The sequence below is a fragment of the Zingiber officinale genome, chromosome 1B, assembly GCF_018446385.1.
Source record: "Zingiber officinale cultivar Zhangliang chromosome 1B, Zo_v1.1, whole genome shotgun sequence".
Taxonomy (NCBI): Eukaryota; Viridiplantae; Streptophyta; class Magnoliopsida; order Zingiberales; family Zingiberaceae; genus Zingiber; species Zingiber officinale.
Window position 1 is genome coordinate 12,232,326 of NC_055986.1, and position 18,396 is coordinate 12,250,721.

At 34.4% G+C, this 18,396-nt stretch overlaps 2 protein-coding genes and 1 long non-coding RNA gene across 5 annotated transcripts; 1 reads left to right on the forward strand and 2 right to left on the reverse strand.

Annotated features, from left to right (window-relative positions):
- Nucleotides 1-1,060: 1,060 nt before the first annotated feature.
- On the forward strand, nt 1,061-5,019 carry LOC122051024. Of its 3 annotated transcripts, none has more exons than XM_042611937.1 (5): nt 1,061-1,448; nt 2,134-2,243; nt 2,318-2,689; nt 3,152-3,869; nt 4,649-5,019. In XM_042611937.1, the coding sequence occupies exons 1-5, from the start codon at nt 1,220-1,222 to the stop codon at nt 4,714-4,716; spliced, it is 1,497 nt and encodes a 498-aa protein (XP_042467871.1). In that variant the 5' UTR covers nt 1,061-1,219; the 3' UTR covers nt 4,717-5,019. The 3 variants fall into 3 exon arrangements, with proteins under 3 accessions (XP_042467871.1, XP_042467878.1, XP_042467884.1); XM_042611944.1 differs by having other exon boundaries at nt 3,152-3,725; XM_042611950.1 differs by having other exon boundaries at nt 3,152-3,346.
- Nucleotides 5,020-5,939: 920 nt separating this feature from the next.
- LOC122040615 lies at nt 5,940-7,807 on the reverse strand. The gene is made up of 4 exons (XR_006128664.1): nt 7,157-7,807; nt 6,473-6,709; nt 6,299-6,385; nt 5,940-6,211 (listed from the first exon to the last, which is right to left on the reverse strand). It is a non-coding gene; the product is annotated as an uncharacterized LOC122040615 (long non-coding RNA).
- Nucleotides 7,808-10,411: 2,604 nt separating this feature from the next.
- Nucleotides 10,412-12,966, reverse strand: LOC122051043 (protein SUPPRESSOR OF QUENCHING 1, chloroplastic-like). Its single transcript, XM_042611962.1, has 6 exons — nt 12,527-12,966; nt 11,822-11,922; nt 11,673-11,729; nt 11,494-11,588; nt 10,730-10,829; nt 10,412-10,519 (listed from the first exon to the last, which is right to left on the reverse strand). Exons 1-6 carry the CDS (start codon nt 12,948-12,950, stop codon nt 10,427-10,429), a joined length of 870 nt encoding a protein of 289 aa, XP_042467896.1. The 5' UTR covers nt 12,951-12,966; the 3' UTR covers nt 10,412-10,426.
- Nucleotides 12,967-18,396: the final 5,430 nt, after the last annotated feature.

Below are 18,396 nucleotides of genomic sequence, written 5' to 3' on the forward strand. Positions count from 1 at the left end.
TATTTTTTTTCTTTCCCTTTTGTTCAAGTAGATCAAATTAGGTTAGGAAGACGATAACGATGGACTAGGGAGGTTAAAAGTCTTGCTGTTCCTTCATTTTCATCCCTGTAATTTTTTAATATTTTAAATTTGGTTCCATGGTTCGAATTCCAACTTATAGCATATTCTAGGGTATTTTTCTATAGAGGTATGAAAATTAGGCGACGATTTTGCTACTCAATTATTGGTCTAATTCTGATAAACTCCTGTCAATAAATCTACTTAAAAGTAACAAGTGCACGCACGTAATGAGCGGACTCACATGGAAACCCCTTTCTTTTAGCCCAAAACAATTCGATCCACAACTACCACATGCTATCTATCTATCTGCTTATTTCATCCACTTCAGATCATGAAGCAATGTGGGATAATAAAATAGATACCCACAACTGCTTATTTCATCCACTTCAGATCATGAAGCAATGTGGGATAATAAAATAGATACCCAACAACACGAGCATAACCCACTAATGGTGGCAAAAGCCTCCCGTCAATCCATCCCAGAATTAACACGGAGGAGGTAAATCACGGATAACTATTAGTCTTTGGAATAATGATTAACACATAAGGAAGATATTTATCTCGATTTTATGAAATTTTTAATCCGAGATCTCATAATGATAATATCTTATGTACTAACCACTAAATCGTAACGAAAAGATCGAGCATAACCCACTAAGAACCCAGAGAGAATGTTGCCCACCACCATGTTCTGTTTTGTTTCCAACTTTGAGATATAAATAACTCCATTTATTTTCGGAAGCTATTCCAATCTGCAATCGTGCCATGTGGGTGGGTGGGTGTTAGAAGAATCAAGGCTTCTACGTTTCTTTAATTTATGCGCACAGGCACGGCACGGCACATGGTGGAAGGGCCTGTCCTCGTGGCCCACCGATGCAGCATCGAAGGGTTGACCTCATCCATCGGCGATCGCTCTTTCAAAATTTTGAAATTTGAAACTTTTTTCTCTTAGTTACTTCGAAATAAATAAACGGGCAATGCACTCAAAGCTCTTGTTCTTCTACCCTTCTCTCTCTTTCTCTCTCTCGTCCTTCTTTAGGGCTGGAGGAGTCCACACCCGACGTCGGGTCCTGTTCTTGATCTGCGTATTTGGGTTTGGATCGTTTGCCGTGAGGAATGGGTGGGATGTAATGGGAGCTGAGGAAATCTGGAAGTTGGGATGGGGAAGGTGGGAAAGAACCAGTCGGAATCGGCGTTTCCGCCAGCGTCGACAGCGGAGGATGATGCGGGAGACGGATGTACCAGGCTACGTCGGATCGTACGGCTCCGTTGCGTCGCGGCGTTGGTTCTCGGCGTCGCGATGCTGCTCTCCGTAATCTTCTGGCTGCCTCCGTTTTTGAGGCATTACGGCGGTCACAAGGGTCATAGTGGAGATCTGACCTTCGCAGGTGAGAACGAAAGAATTTGTTTCACCAATTTTGGGATCCGATTACTGGATATTCGTTATGGTTCTTCTTAGCTTTTGGATGATTAGCTGGCGTTTTGCTTGTGAAGGTAGTAAGGATTTTTTTTTGCTAATTCATTATCTGCAGATCCTGCAAGCTATATGTATGTGCTGAAAGACAATTTGGTCGTGGATGTGTGTGTTCTTAGATGACTTCTTTTGGCAGCTAAAGCTTAAATATCTTGTTATTATCTTCTCTAGTCTAAATTTGCCTATTCAAAAAAGAATCAAAAGTTGATAAGAAATGAATCAAGAATCATAAAGTAGACTGTTCGATTGACTGCCTGGTTCGATGGCACTTGCTGGCTTATTGGTGTCTCTCTAATTTTGCTATTTATTTAAAAGGCGCACTAGTTTTTAAAAACTACGTTATCCTTTTCTCTGTTTGATAAATGTCAAACAGCCATTGAACTGCATTTTCTAACCAAACAAAACCTTTATTGATTAGAAACCCGATTTTTATTATTCTTTGTTAAATTATGCATCGTATACAAATTTTAGTGGTCAGATTCCTCAACATTTCACTGGCCATAGTATGTATGTTTCCTCAGATTAATGTCATTAATTTATCAAATAAAATGACTGGATACTACTCTGCTTTACATGAACTGATAAGTTAATTCTTCCAGCTGATATTATTGCAAGCTTCAAACTCCAAAAGTCGCTCTCCATGCTAAATACCAATCTTCCAAGGCTTCAACTCGACATTTTTGAAGAAATTGGTGTTCCAAATTCTTGGGTACCTTTCATGTTTCTCTTATTTCAATTTTCTATAAGACGAACTGTTCTGATATCTTGCTTTACTTTGATTAGGTATCTATTATTTCTTTGGAACCAATTAGCGATACAAATTGGACGACTGTGGTTTTTGGAGTTTTGCCCTACCCCAGTACTGCTATGATATCCTCAACTGCGCTAAGCATTCTCAGGTCCTCGTTTATGTCATTAGTTGTACGTCAGTCGACTTTTCACTTAACCACATCCTTGTTCGGGAACTCATCATCCTTTGAGGTGCTAAAGTTTCCTAAAGGAATTACAATTATCCCTCCACAAAATATTTTCCTTCTGCAAAAAGTACATACATTTTTCACTTTCAAGTTGAATTTCCCCATCAATCAAGTAGAGGATAAAATTGGAGAATTGAGAGACCAGATGAAGGTTGGGCTTCTTCTCACTTCCAATGAGGTTTGCCTCCTTGTTCCTTTTCTTATCCTTTTCAAGTTCATTTAATATGTTTTCTTTGGTAAATAAAGAATACAAATTAATGTGGCAATATTATGATATCTTTAGTATTCATCCAAGTGTCATGAAATGTACCATCTACTAGTTTCAGTGTTGTGCTTTTGGATATGAGTAGCTAGGTAGGTCGCTAGGGGCTCGCTTAATGCCTCTCATGATTCCCACCTATCCAAGTACAAAATGTGGGGCTTATGGCTTTATATTAACAATGCTTTGTTCCGATTCGTCAACAATGCTTTATATTAGTCCTTTTCACTTGAGGAATCCGTTGACCATATTTTAGGAACAGGAATTGAAGCTAGTTCATGTTTTCTAATGTTCACAATTGGGGCGTTTTCTTGGGTTCTTTCAAAGGTTTAAATTTCATTTCTTCTTCACTAACTTTCTGTTTTTTCTGGCTACAAACAGAATCTATACATTAAATTGACAAATTTGGAAGGGTCAACTGTTGCTCCACCAACAAGAGTTCAGATATCTATCATGCTTGCAGTGGGGAATCATCAGCCTTCTCTGAGAAGGTTAAAGCAGTTGGCTAAGAACATCCGGGATTCTTCTGAAGGGAACCTTGGTTTGAACCACACTGTATTTGGTAAAGTAAAGCAGGTCCGTCTGTCTTCTTTTATTCGATATTCTCTCACCAAGAGAGGCAGTGAAATACCAAGTCCAGCTCCACAACCAAATGTAAACCATATTCACCGGTTCCATCACCATTGGCAACATCATGTTCATCATCATCACACAGATGTACCTCCTGTCCTTGCTCCTTCACATAACAATCATGAAAGTCAAGCTTCTAGTTCTTTCCAATATGGATTTCCAAGCAAATCAAAAACTAGAGATCATTTAACTCCAGCTAGTCTGCCTTTGGCTCCTCAGACTAAATCTGCTGCGCATGAAGCAGCCTCAAAACATGTTTCTGCACATGCAGGAGCACCAGCAAGCTCTGCTTTACCTTCGAGTGCGCAATTACTTGCTCCACATGGTAATCAAGATCCTCTACTTCCATCTCCTTGTGTTCTTCCTGTATCACCTTCACCTGCTGTTCCTTTTCACAACGCGCCCACAGGCAGAGGTGGAGAGAATACTGATTCGTGTGATCAGGCACTATCTACTTTACTAGATACTTGTGAGTGGTTCACCAATTAAGTTAGAATGACATTTTCAGTATAATCCAATGAAATTGCAAGTTTTTTCTTGAACAGAAAAATTAGATCATTTGGAAATGTAATTGACATCTGAGGGCTTATAGAAGCATCAATTTAGTGTCATATTATACCTGTTAAAACCTAAGAGAGAGCCCAATCTAACATAAAATGTAATGCATTCATTTAGGTGGGGAACTTGACTAAAAGGGTAGAGTTTCTACCTCTCATCTTCCTATTTACCTCTTTTTAACATGCCTTTAGCAGGCACTCTCAGAACCAAAATCATTAGTGGGGACTAATTCTGATACTATGTTAAAGTAAAAGAGGAATCTCAATCTTACTAGCTCCAAATGCCAATGTAATTAGGAGGAGAACCTCTGTGAATACACAATCTTAATAGATTGTCTTTGTGTCAATCATAAATTGTATATAGTGTGTGTGTGCCGTGCACGCGCGCGTCCATTTCCTGTGTTATTCATAGCAGTCCATAAAAATCGTACAGGAAGCTCCTCGAGTCATACTTAATATGTTTTCAATGTTGCTGGAAATCCATGTTAGATCCATATAATCATTTTGTCTCAAATGCTAGCAACTAACTATTTTTTAGTAGGGGACGTTCTTATGTACAGTTTGTAACCATCTTAGCTGCATTAGACTGGCATTTCTTTTTACAATATTTAGTCTTATTGATTTTAAATCTATTCATAATTTAAGTTTTCTCAAACTTGAAATTTTACTGGCATTGCTTATGCATGTGCAGCTGCTGCTTCTACCAGTTATTCTCCAACGTGGGTTCTTGCACTGCTCATAGCTTTGGTGAGTTTGTAGGAAGCGGGGAGGTCCTTTTATTTATTTTTTTAGTTTTTCCTTTTTGGTTATAGATTAAACGTATCGTCCAAAGCGGGACAAACTGAGCCCTGTTGTATGATACGAGAACTGAAGTTCGAATCCAAATAGTGCACTTTGTTGAGTGTGGTTAAAATACCACCTGTATATATTAATTGAAGGTAATCAGCAATTAAATTTCTAGTCAAGCCACAAAAGTGGCAGGCCATGGTTACGAACTGCTTATGCTGGGTGCCGAACTCCTGGAAAAGAATTAGAAAAAATAAGGGCAGAACTTTGCCATAAGATATGGAAAAAATATTATATGTTCTTATCCTTTTAATGCGTTAGTTGGTGTCACTTTGATTATCTTATTTAGATGTTATCTCTTTTTTATTTGAGTATGCAGTGGCAGATGACTTGCGTCAGGATACACTTAAATTTGGATCATTAATTGAAGATTGGTCCCATTATTAATCGTTGAATACATTAAATCTGGTGAAGTTGTGTTTTTAGGTTTTGACAATCCATACGTAGGCACAACTCAAATTGGCAGCTTATCGTTTTGAAAGTTTCCATTATTTGTCCTATGTTGATTCTTACACACTTACCAGTAGTACTAGTCTAAACTATTTTGTTTAATACATTAATAACATTACTTTACCATAGGGAAAATTTTGTTTTGCTAGTCTTACTTTTAGATTATATTCGTGGCAGTAGTTTAACAAGTGGGTCATATAGATTCATTTGTCTAATTGATTAATCCTAGACATGATAAGTTTATTTTCACGGAAATTTTCCATCAGCTGACAGAGTTAATTCGGGAAGTATAGATAGATCATAATTGACGGCTCATGAGTGATTCGAGCGCCATGGGGATATGAAGTGTCTCATTGTATGAGAGTTCATCCTATCTCTTACCATCATACTGTATCCCGAGGGACAGGTCAGATCCATTTGTCAAAGTGAGGCATCATGGTTTACATAATATTAAATATTTTAATAGAATGAGAATAAATTCCTAAACCCTGATTTATTGAGAATACAATGACCGAAGCCTTCAAGTTTACTTTGTTTACCAAGTAATTACTGATATTTTGTTGTTGGTTATATGATAGGTAATTTAATAACACTGACATAATTCATCAAATTTAATAAATAGGAGGGGTTAAACTTTGTAGAGTAACGCCCAGATTCTCGGCGTAACTCATTCTAGCGCCATAAACGGACGTGTAGATTGCGAAATGGCCTCAGGTTACATTGCTATTGTATAACTCAGATAAGGGAATTGTAGAGATTTTAATGATGGTTACAGTGATATACATTCTATGATTGAATTATCAATCAGTCCAAAACTCAAGTAGCTACTAAGTGAACCAATTAGAGCAAAAACAATTACATCCAAGTCATTTCTTCCACTCCTGGAGTTTGTCTTTTCCTTTGCAAGGACGCCCCAATGCAAGAATGGGAATGCTCCAAAGACCCTAGAACTTGAAGTCTGCAAACAAGGTGCGTTTGCATTATCAATCATGGGAAGAATTCTTGTTAGTGACGGATCCAAACAGAAATATGGCAGAGTACTTACCAGCTGAAAGTATGCCTGTGCCAGGGAAAAAACTGTTGGATATCAGCCCACAACAGCAAGAGCAATATCTTCTGTTACCTGAGGAACCTGAAATACCACAGAGCAACTTGAAATGGAAATGGCACCAAGTGTGCATATAATTTTAAAAAAAGAAGAAGAAGAAGAATATATCACCTGCATGAGTTGAAGAGCAAAAACGTCACTAACAGTCATCTTTTCAAGATCTTGCATTTATTGACAAATTCCTCATATGAGAGGCAAACCCTAGAGTACCTGACCTTGCCAATGCAGAACTGCTCACTGTAGTAGTGCATTATAGATTTTGTGAGAGAGCCATATTTTCTCACGGTATCAGCAAAACCACTCGTCCTTTGTACATCAAACCCTTCCAGTATCTCTGTTGTGAAACATCTGAAAATACATGTTTTTCTTCAGCTGTTAGATTCTTGTCGCAAGTGGGAAAAGTAGAAATCTATGGGAACATACAAAAATACTATGATGCAGAATGCTATATACAAGGTGTTGTCCGAAACAACCCTGGGTCAGTGTCATCGAGACACCACCTAATAAGGCAATTAGTCATCAAACCTTCACAATTGCACTATTTGTACAAAAACTGCATTTGTGTTTTTGTTTTATATAAAAAGTGATCTTTGCAACCACGCAAGTATATAGACTGGAAGATAAAATTGAGCACTCTTTTTGTGGTCAAAATGTGCAGTAATACTCAGTAAGCTACTGCATAATCAATGTGCAAGCTAAGTAGATTACAGAAAAAATAAAATCAATGTAGCAAAGCAAGATAATGTAAGTATTCACATTGGAAAAACCAAGATGGCAGTATCTTAGGTTACTCACATTTCATAGAATACAGGGAGTTCCCCATGTGAATAAAGGCATCGCAAGTTTCACTTGATCGTTAATCCTTAGATGTACAAAAATACACTTAAGCTTCTTTTTGACTCGATCTTCAGTTATGATGAACTTGCTTCCTTTTGCACTTGTATTGGTCTGCAACAAGTCTATTTTCCAAGTGAACAGATGAATATTGTTGATGCAATAGATATTTTCTTGTCTTTTTATTAGATGATATATATAATCTGCTATACACAAGTCCAACAACCTAGCTGGTGCACTCATAATCCTGTCATTATATAAAACTAAAGCAAATTAGGTTGAGGTTTAATGAACTTACTATGAGAACATGATCAATCAAATCTAATATCTCTTTTATTTAGTATTAACTAAAATGAATCACCAAAATGAGAATGAAAGAGATCTTTTAAACAAAAAGCAAGACAATTGTAAATAATCATTCCTTTATTATCTTGGAATTAATGACATCACACAACTCTTGCTAAATGTGGAGATTGAGAAGCAAAACTTCAAAAGCTAATAAGCTAAAGAAGCGCGAGATTCACTTCATGATAGAGACTAATGCATTACAATTTAGTTATATGAAAGAGTCAAGACTATGATACATGGAACCAAAGATAAACTATTCTTCTCTAGATGCTAGTGAAATTTGCATATGATTTTTTTATAGATTTATTGAGCAAAAATGACAAATTTGTTATCATTTGCATGTTGTTTATATTGGAGGACATTTTATCTCAGGTCAGACTTTGACAAAATCGCATTGGTTTCTGAGAGCCAGTTCCAATTTTGGATCCACCAGTTCGGTCTGGTTTTTTTCCTTGATGCAAATTTCAATCCATAAGAAGACTCCAGCTACTAGAGTGTCCTGGATCTAAATATTCTGATCCAATCATTGATCTGAGTCAATAATTGATCCACCAGTTCGGTCTGGTTTTTTTCCTTGATGCAAATTGCAATCCATAAGATGACTCCAGCTACTAGAGTGTCCTGGATCTAAATATTCTGATCCAATCATTGATCTGAGTCAATAATTATACCCAACGTTTACAATTTCGACCCGTGCTGAGGTTGCGGTCCTGGACCGGAACGATACGATTTCAATACCGTATCGTACCGTGTCAATATAGTTTCAGTAATTTTAAATATAAAATATTTAACATAAATATTTAAAAAATAAACAATATAACAAATAATCTTAAAAAAAAGGAAAAAATATGGCAATAGATAAATAAATAAATAAAAAATTTATTATAATTTTTAAATTAAAATAAATGAAATATAAAATTAATTAGATAATTTTATTAGGATTTAATAAAGCCTCTTTAGATTATCTCCATCATAGCTAGGAGTTGATTAAAATAATTAAGCTAAGTTTAATTTTAAAAAATCTAAAATCTGACACCACTCGCAAGATCGCGCAACTTCGAGATTGCGTGACTCCTCCGGCGCGATCGCGGTGGTCGTGCGAACCCTTGCGGCCGTAGGGTCGCTCGACGTCTCCGCAACGACAACAGAAGAGTTATGCGACCCCTCCACTGCTGTTGTGGAGTCGAGCGACCACTCCGCTGTGGCCACAAGGTCGCGCAACACGTCACAGCTGTAGTGGATCTGGTGCCGAGGTCGTGTCGGTGCCGAGGTCATGTCGGTACCGGTCGCCGGGTGGAACAAAATGTTTTGCCAGTTTCGACCGTCTCGGCACAGCACTTTAAATCATGTTTATACCTATGCAAAAAAAGGCTAGATTCCTAGGAGCTTTTAAGAAAAACAATGGTGATTAGTGAAAAACAAAAAGGGGACGCAAAGGTAAAAAAATAAATTGTACCTACAGAAGATATAAGTGGACTAATAAGAGGTTGTTCTTGAAGTTGCAAACATATTTTATTGAGTGATCTCCCCTTTATCTTTCTATTTCAAGTTGAAGTGCAAGATTCTTCATTTATCATCATTTTTTCTTTTTACTTTTTTTTCATCTTATGATACATTATATACATGACAAGGATGAGATTAGATGTTTATCTCTTCCAATATCTTTTATCAAAGCCATGTCAAATTTTATTCTCTCGTGACATCTCTCTCTCAATGTTTGATGAGAAATTATCTCCTTACAGTGTTTCTCCCATCTCAGAGTAGATTGTCAGCACCCTAATCTTATCTTTCCTTTGCAACACATTAGCCAATTTCTTTTTGGAATGCAATGGATTAGTTATTGTATATCTCCAACATTCTCTCCTTTTCACAAATAGATGTCAGAACATTGTTCAATCTCTTATAGGAGATTTATTCCTCCTCTTCAAAGAACATTATTCAAATGATAGCTCTAGTTTAGAGTCAGTTAAAGAAAAAGATTGTATCAACTATTTTTACGATCAGATTCAGTTAAAGACTTTTTTGAAGAAGTTTAGCCAAGAATGTTACATTGTCAAATTTTCTCAATTGTTACATCAGTTTTACGTCTTCATCCACTTTGTCAAATGTCTTTCTAATGCTTTTTTATATTTGGAACATCTTCCATTTTATGAAATAAGCTAGACATCAACAAATGTCTATGCTCGAACTTGAGGTAGAGTTAGAGTTAATAGTTATACAATGGATACTTAAGTTAAAGTATGATTAAAACCCATACTCCTAATGTTTATAAATTTGAATTGGATGACTAATTATCCAAAAATCTTAGATTGTCGAGAATGGTGTCAGTCTATGCATTTGTGTCCTTAGCTGATTGCAGGAGTCTATAACATCAGCATTTACACACACATACTAAACTTGGTTATGGAACTACAAAATGTGATTCTCCCGTTAACTACCAATCATTAATGTATAATTTACTGACTTAATAACAGAAATGTAATAAATCATATAACTACAATTTTTGAAAAATAAAAATAAAGGTGACTTTTTTAATTTGAGGAATGTGGTAAGGCAAAATTTAGACAACCTAGACACGTATATTGTCCGATAAAGGGGAGACGCTGTTCATAATGGTGAGCACAAGGACCACTTTCTTGTAGATGTTAATTACAAGGACAAAAAGATGTACAAGGTCCCTTTATTTGTGTAACGACTAATAAACTTGTGGTTTCATTGACCAACATGATTTCTAGGAGCTTTCTTCCTCTTCTTCTTATAGGGCATGCAAAATATAAGATACAAACTGAATTTGCATAAGGAACTTCAAAATTTTAACTGAACAACTTTCCTCGTTTTTGTTAGGAAGAAACTGATGCACTAACCAATTGCAATTTATAATGGTTAGCAAGAAAGATAGTAGTAAATCAAACTGTACCTCATTTTTGCAGCTTTTGCAGCTTCAACTCCAGCTAGAGCACTTTCAATTGCTATACACTGAATAACTTTCTCAGTTATAAAACAATAGCATGCTTGTAGGAAATATAAACTTCATGAAACAGTGAAATATTGCAAAAATTCCATGCTTCTCAGACATTTACTGAATTTTGAAATCACATTGAAAGAATTAGGACAAAAGCAAGTAATAATTTAGGGAGAAAATAATATTTAAACAGATTGCAGAAAATTTTTAGATACACCATATACCTGGGACTGAGGTATGTCTAAGCTTTTAGAAGCTGCTAAAAATATATCTGGGGCTGGTTTTGGTTTTTTAAATGCATCAGCAGATATAATCACATCAAACCTGATATGCATAAAACAGCAAAATCTCTAAGAATCCAGCAATTGTTGGAAAGAAGATTAGATGAGAATAGTTTATGTACCTGAGGTTTATTTGAACTAAGACGAGAAAATAGAATACCATAGCTAAATATTGTCAAATTAATTGCATCTGAGATGTTGATACTACATGAAATATTCAGGTACACAATGCATGGCCTTACTTGGGAAGAGCTAATTTTATATAATATTAAAAGTCAGGTTTTATTCTTTCAAAATGAAATTTATTGTTTCAAGGTCGATTGTCTTAACTAATGGTACATTTCTATTTTTTTTCTTTCAGTCCATTGCTTCAGTGTTTGATTTATTACAATTTATTAATCATATTATGGTGTTAAATAGGATATATTTAAAAAATTTAGTAAGGTTGAATTTTTTTTCAACATTCATCTTTTAACATGAACCTTCTAACCCACAATTTGATACAATTCAGAATTACCAAAATCACCAAAACAATTCATGATTGGAACCTCAATTCGATAACCTTGCCAATGACATGTTACAGCATATGTCCTTATATGTAGAAACATATTAACCCATCCTTGTTAGCATATAAAAGATGCCATGAAGGGAAATAAAACTGAACTTCAGAAATTACAAATGATCAGTGAGAGTAAATCCTGACTAACAGAGAAACAGGCAAATTGGCAGCAGCAAGATTAGCATCCACCTTGGTCCTATCGGCACTAGATGTGATGGCAACCTTTAGCCCCCTTCTTTTACACTAAAATGGTGGCATCGACCCATTACTTATTTTACTTGTTTAGAAGATAATAGGAAAAAAAGTACTAGTTTAAGGGGAATATACCTCCATGATAAACTCAAGGGCTCCAGGATATCCAATTCCCAAGTTTGGCTTTGCATACTAAAATGACGCAAACAAAATTTGATTTTGGATGCATAAACACTAAGGAACATAACAATCAATCTTCTCAAAGCAATAATAATATGTTTTACCTTATTAACATAAATTTCAAGAAACTGCTTCTTTGCTTCTTGTGGATCAAAATCTTTCACTCCCTTCATTGAGGCAACACCTCCAAGAAAATTAGCCTCGCCTACATGACTCAATGTATATACTTATCGTTACACAAGTACCATTTGTAAAAATACATAAACTCATGAAGCAGATTCCCAATTTTTCCATTCAACCCAGAATCATCATCAATTATAGGGCATTGATCCACACTTGCCAATCAATCTCTTTATTGATTGGAAAGTGCCAATAATTCTGGAACCAGTCACTTAAAAGGGTTCTGGCTCAATTAGTATCAATACTTTAACTTTTGGACATACTTGCATGGTGGGTATGGTGAGCAATGAACAAATGCCTATGAATCAAATAATGTTGCCCTGACTCTTTGGTAAATTTATGCTTAATAAGTTTTCTTCTTAATCCTTTAGTATTATTGCTTGGTGCCAAGACTCTGGAAGATGCAAGATCGTCACCATCAAAGTGAGAGACAACGGTATGTGGATGATTATGGCTCTACAGATAATGATAGAATATGGCAGAGCCAGATACAGCGGTCGGATATTGCCCTACTTTTTTCAAATAGGGTTTACGTTGAGAAAACCTAAGCCAAGCGCCATTACCAACCAAGAACCTATTTGAGTACTACTTGCAAGAAAGATAAGAGGGAAAGGAGAAAAGAAGAGCACCAGTCCCTATGAATGGGATGAAATCGTCAGCTGTGACAGAAACACCCATATCGGCGAAGAGGTCGACGGCCGCCATCCTCGAAAGCTCTTCGCTGTTACACAGAACTCCGTCCATATCGAAGAGGACGGCCGAGACCTTATCCCATGGCGCGCTCTCCTCTCCTCCCCTAACCTCCTCTTCTTCCACCTGTTGTTGCTCCGGCGGTGAAGCGCTGGTAGTGGCGCCGCTGAGCCGGCGGAGGGCGATAAGAGATACGGCGATGGAATGGGCATGGCCGGGGCGAAGGCAGAGGAGGGCAGGCGACGGGAGAGTAGGGCGGCATTGGGAGGTTCGATGGGGGAACCGGAAATAAAGAGGCGATCGAGACGAAATAGCCGTTGAGCCCTGCGCCATGTTTCTGCAAGGATTGGGCACCCAGCGCATTGATTAAATGGGTGCGCTCTGACTGAGTCTGCCACTCAACTGGATTAGGAAATAGTGGTTTTGCTTTCTCACCGAGAAATTGTGGCTCAGCGCGAAGGCCCAATTAATCGAGTATGGAAACGGACACGGAGAGAATCAATTTTCCACGTGTCCATTCCATTTCTACGCACTTCGCAGACCGTGACGTCAGCAAAAGAACACGAGGAGCCACCAGATTCGCTGTGGATTAGAAGATGGATATAATTATGATCAGAGTCTGATCATAATTCGATGATAATTAATTATAATTCTTCTCTAAATTCATCATTTCTAAATTACAGTTTAAGTCAATACAGATAGACAGATAGTCAGAAGTTAGTCTGAAGACCATCAACAATGGATAAATGGCTAAGGGACAGGTCTTAAGTTATTCATCCGATCTGAATTATAATTTGAAAGGATAATAAATTTAGGAAAATTATAATTAATTATGATCAAATTATGATTTAATTATGACTGATTGACTGTGATCAAATTATAATTACAAGTTGCCCAGTCCACTTCGTTTTTTTGAATTAGGGACTCGACGAAGAAGGGAGGAAAATGACGAGGAAGGAGGGAAAAGAAAACAGCGAGTCAGCAATGGACTTTTTACTATTTAAGATTATGAAAAGTGAGGAAAACAGGATTAACATGCAGTCCCGTTCACGCTTATTCACGTGTTCACACGAATTTTATATTAAATTTGTGTACGGATTTATTTTTTCTAATTTTTAAGGCTAACAAATAAGGAAAAATGGTACAAAAGTCGTAATAAATTATTTTTTTTTCCTTTGACTCCTATGTAAAAAAAAACTCTCATTTTTGTATATATGTAAATTTTTCTTATATACAACTCTATATTAATTTATGAGTAATGATAAAAAAATCTTCAGAAAAAATTTAAAGATAGATATATAAATTAATAGTCCATCATTTTCATTTTTTATGGACTCATTATTTTATATGTACCTATTCTTTAATATTTTCCTAAGATTTTTTCCTGTACATATCATTTTTCTTAATTTATTTAATTATTTTTATTTTTAATAGATATAAAAATATAAAAAAAAAAATATATTTCCTTCTAAATTCAATATCATTTTTAAAAAATTAATATATTTTCTATAAATTGAGCACGATTCTTTTTCTGTCTAACTAATTGATTAGGAGACGACGGGTAGAGGCGATGGCGATGGCCACGGTGAACTAAAGGTATATTCGATATTTAAATTTTAGTTAAACGACGATCTCGTAATATAATCGAATTGCATAGTATTTACTTTGTAATCTAGATTATAAAATTTCACTATCTTTTATAATCCAGATTACATTACATATAAAATAATCAATGGGTTCGTAATTTGAAAAAATCTGTAAACTTTTAAGCGTATAGTATTGAAAATATATATATACACCTTATATAGAATTTCAATCAATAAAATTCATAAAATCATTAGGTCCAGACTAATTTTCTTTTATATTTTTATTTTATAAACAATCACTCGCGACAAGTAAATTGTAATAGTAGAGGTCTATTTTTGAATGTGTATAAATTATATTTTAAAGGATGAAAATCAAATTAGTCCGATAAAATTAGACATCTAAATTATTAAAAAAATTAAAGATAACTAATTAAAATAATTATTTATGTTGTTTTCTCCCATATCAAATACTATATTTAAATAATTACTCAGCAGCAGCTATGATTTTTTAAAATATTATAAATTGTATTTTATAATTTTGTCAATTATAAAATTAATATTTACTTTCCCAGCACGCGAGTTGCCGAATACGAAAGATACTTTTCGAACAAAGAGTGGGCAACTAGGGAATGATGAGGTGAAGGTGATGAAGACGTTCATGACATGACATCACAGATAATTAAGGATGGTTTGGTTTAAGTTTTTTTTTAAAAAAAAAACGTGTGTGTTTTTTTAGAAAAATAAGATTTGGTTTGTATTTTTTATATCTATTTTTTAAAAATATATATAGTATATTTTAAAAAAATAGAAGATATTTAAAAATTATTTTCTTTTTTTTTTTGAAAGATCTATATTTTTAAAAAAATTAAAATGAAAAATATACAAACAAAACATACCCTAAAGATTTCTCACCGTCAGTCAATCCGATTGATTATCGGATAGGCTGCCCCTCGAATAGGTAACAAGATGGAGACCATTTCATTATAACTAATTTAAAAGGGCCTGGACGTTTAAGAAAAGCCCACCAGTGAAAAAACGACAAGTGTATAGATTAATTGGTAACCTGTGGATTTGTACTCTCCATTACGAGCATGGACGATTTAATATGCCAACGTGACCAATGTGTGCGATTAACAGCGTGAGGAAGTAGGGTCTGCGTTGAAGAGAACGTCCATTACTGTCGATATTGCGACCGCTTTGTACTGCTAAAAACAATTATAAATCAAAGTAAAATTGGTTGGTCCAAATGTGTAATTTAGAAGTGTAGATAAGAATCAATCGAGTGAAACTTTTATCGGAATTTAAAATTATCAAATGAGTAAATTTTTGTCCTTACTTGTAGCTAATTTTAGTGTTCTAAAATGGTAGGCCGGCGGCCACCGTAGCCTAGCCACAATTTATTCAATGTACAATAAAATTAGTAAAATGATACAAAATCACTCATATAATTTTATATTCCTAATTTTTCTTTAATTCATCTCTATATTTCTTCAATATTTTCTCCGTATCATATTCAAACTAAAAATCTATAGTACCTTCCTCTTTTGTATCCAATATAAAATTTTTATGAAGTTCTCTTATCTTCTTAATATTTATCTCAATATTTTCATCTCCGCCATCCATAATTCATTTTTTATCATAGTTATAATAAAAGATAATTATGATCACCTCAAATATTTTTCACAGTCTTTCCCCAGGTTAAGTGAATAGAGATAATCATGGGGTCAGCTTATACCTAACTGCTAAGTGGAGAAAGAATTTTTCCACGAGTGCATACATCAATCATGATTTGATTTTGCTGCTCCAATATTGTAATAATTTTATCACCCTCTAACTAACTGAGCATCCTATGAAAACATCCTTGTGTCATAGTTGTTTCATTAGTAAGTGGCACATCAACTACTTTTTCTTCTTATCTTTTTTTTTATAATCTTGCCATTGAATTGAACATAGACTAAATTATTCAATCTTCTAGTATCTAGTCTATTTATTTTCTTTATATGGATCTACATTATACAAAAATATTAATATTAAATATATATTTAGACATTTAGTAATAATTAGTACACTATACACAATAAATAATTAAATACTTACCCTCTCAAAAGTATTCAAATTTCTCTCATAATCGAAAGAACTTATAGTTAAAGAAAAGATTCTTTTAGTCGTCTTTTACAATTTAGGTTCATCATTTTCAAAAAGATGTCACCATGGAACTAAATAAAAATTAAATCAAATCAAATAATAACAAAAAGGAAAATAAAAAAATAAACAATAAAATTTATAATATAAAGTAAGCGATTATTACTTTATTTTTAGTTCTAACCTCAATCATATTTCTCATTATTTTGTCTATCCCACCATAGTCAATACTCTTCCAAACCCCCCTACTTTATTGATATACTTCAATAATTTTATATTTACTATCTCACTTTGGCTAATATCATTAGACAATAATATCTCAACACAAGTGAAAAATTCATTTCTGACAACTTCTTCTCTTCCTATGCTCTTCATTTGTGGCAACTTCTTCTCTTTCTATGTTCTAGTCATTAAAGGAACAATAAGCTTATAAGAGGTAGACCACCAAATATAGTGGACTATCAAATCAATTATGACTTTTCTTATTAATAATATCAATAAGTGAGCAATAATGAAGCTCTTGATTTTTGAATGTTATATTAATCTCCTCTCTCACTCTAAGTATTCTCCATATACAAAATCCATAAATAACTTCTTATATTGGTGCAATCTGTACTAACGGTCTAACTCAGATTTTGATGAATAATAAACAAGTTAAGTTAGGTGTTTTTATGATCTAATATATTTACAGAGCGTGCATGGATTGATGGGTCTAGGGTATCAAATACCAAGTTAAAACCCAACTAGGTTTGAGAGGCCGATAGTTGATGTGAAACCAAGATAGACAACAAACTAAACTATCAAACTTTAGGACTTTCCTGCAATTTTATTCAATTTTGTTAGATAACAAATAATCTTAACTTTGAACCCTTTGTCATTATCAAAACTCAAGTTCGATCGCCTGATGCTTCCCGCACCAATACTTTCACGATTGTCTATGGGCGGAACCATCAAGGGTTTTGGACTTAGCCCATGTCCCATGTGTGGGACGATTTAACCCTAAAGCATATGAGATGATAAAATATCTTCAGAACATTTCATGAGCAGGTGAAACTACCAATTATGTATAGCAATACCAAGTATAAAACTTGGGTTGACCTTCATCGTCGTCAGGTACTTTTTGAGGTTAGAGATTTTGTTTGACTATTTTAACTTGTGATCATTTTCCTATTAGCGAGTATAATAAATTGAAGAATCGAAAGATTGGACCTTGTGAGATACTACAAAAGATCAACGACAATGCCTACAGATTGTGTCTTCCTTGTTATCTGAAGACGTTCAATGTCTTTAATGTGAAGTACAATTGACTCCTTATTTAGTGGATGTTGATGAGACTACAATAAACTTGAGGGCGAGTTCTTTTCAACACAAAGAGACTAATGTAGGATCAATCCAACATGACCACTTGAACTTTAAACAGTTATAACTTTTGACTCGGGACTCGAAATCAGACTCTGTTTATGGCAAAATGTGCAGAATTTGAAAATCTATATTTGTTGTGGGGTACCCATAACCATCAATTTTTAGGCCCAAAATCCACTATTTAGACCTTCATTAGAACCTTCAAAGATTTTACAACTTTTTTTAGTAATTTTTTTATGGTATTTAAGATATTTTTTTTTATACCTAGTAATTGTGGGTTATAGTTAGTCTTAAATAGTGTTTGCTTTATTAATTTTAATTTCTATATAGAGATTTTCTTTTTTGAAAAAAATTGTTTGTTTTTTTTTTTTTTTACAAAATTAGAATTGAAATTCATATATTATAATTTCTTTCCTTTCTTTATCTTATGTTTAAAGTTTATATAAACATTTATCTAGTTGTATAAAAATTTATCCCTCGATTAATAATAAAATTTCTTTTTTAGTAAAAAACAGATTTTTCTCCTTGTTTTCTTTAGGTTCTCTTCCTGTTTTCTCCTCAATTGTTTTTCTTGTCAGTCCGCAAGATAACTACTATCATGTCCGACGTCAAATGTCAAAAGCCCTAAAATTAAAAATTAACCTTAGCACACATAATTAGTCAATCATACAAATATGAAATTTCAAACAAAATACACTTGGAGTCATAGCCCTAAACGT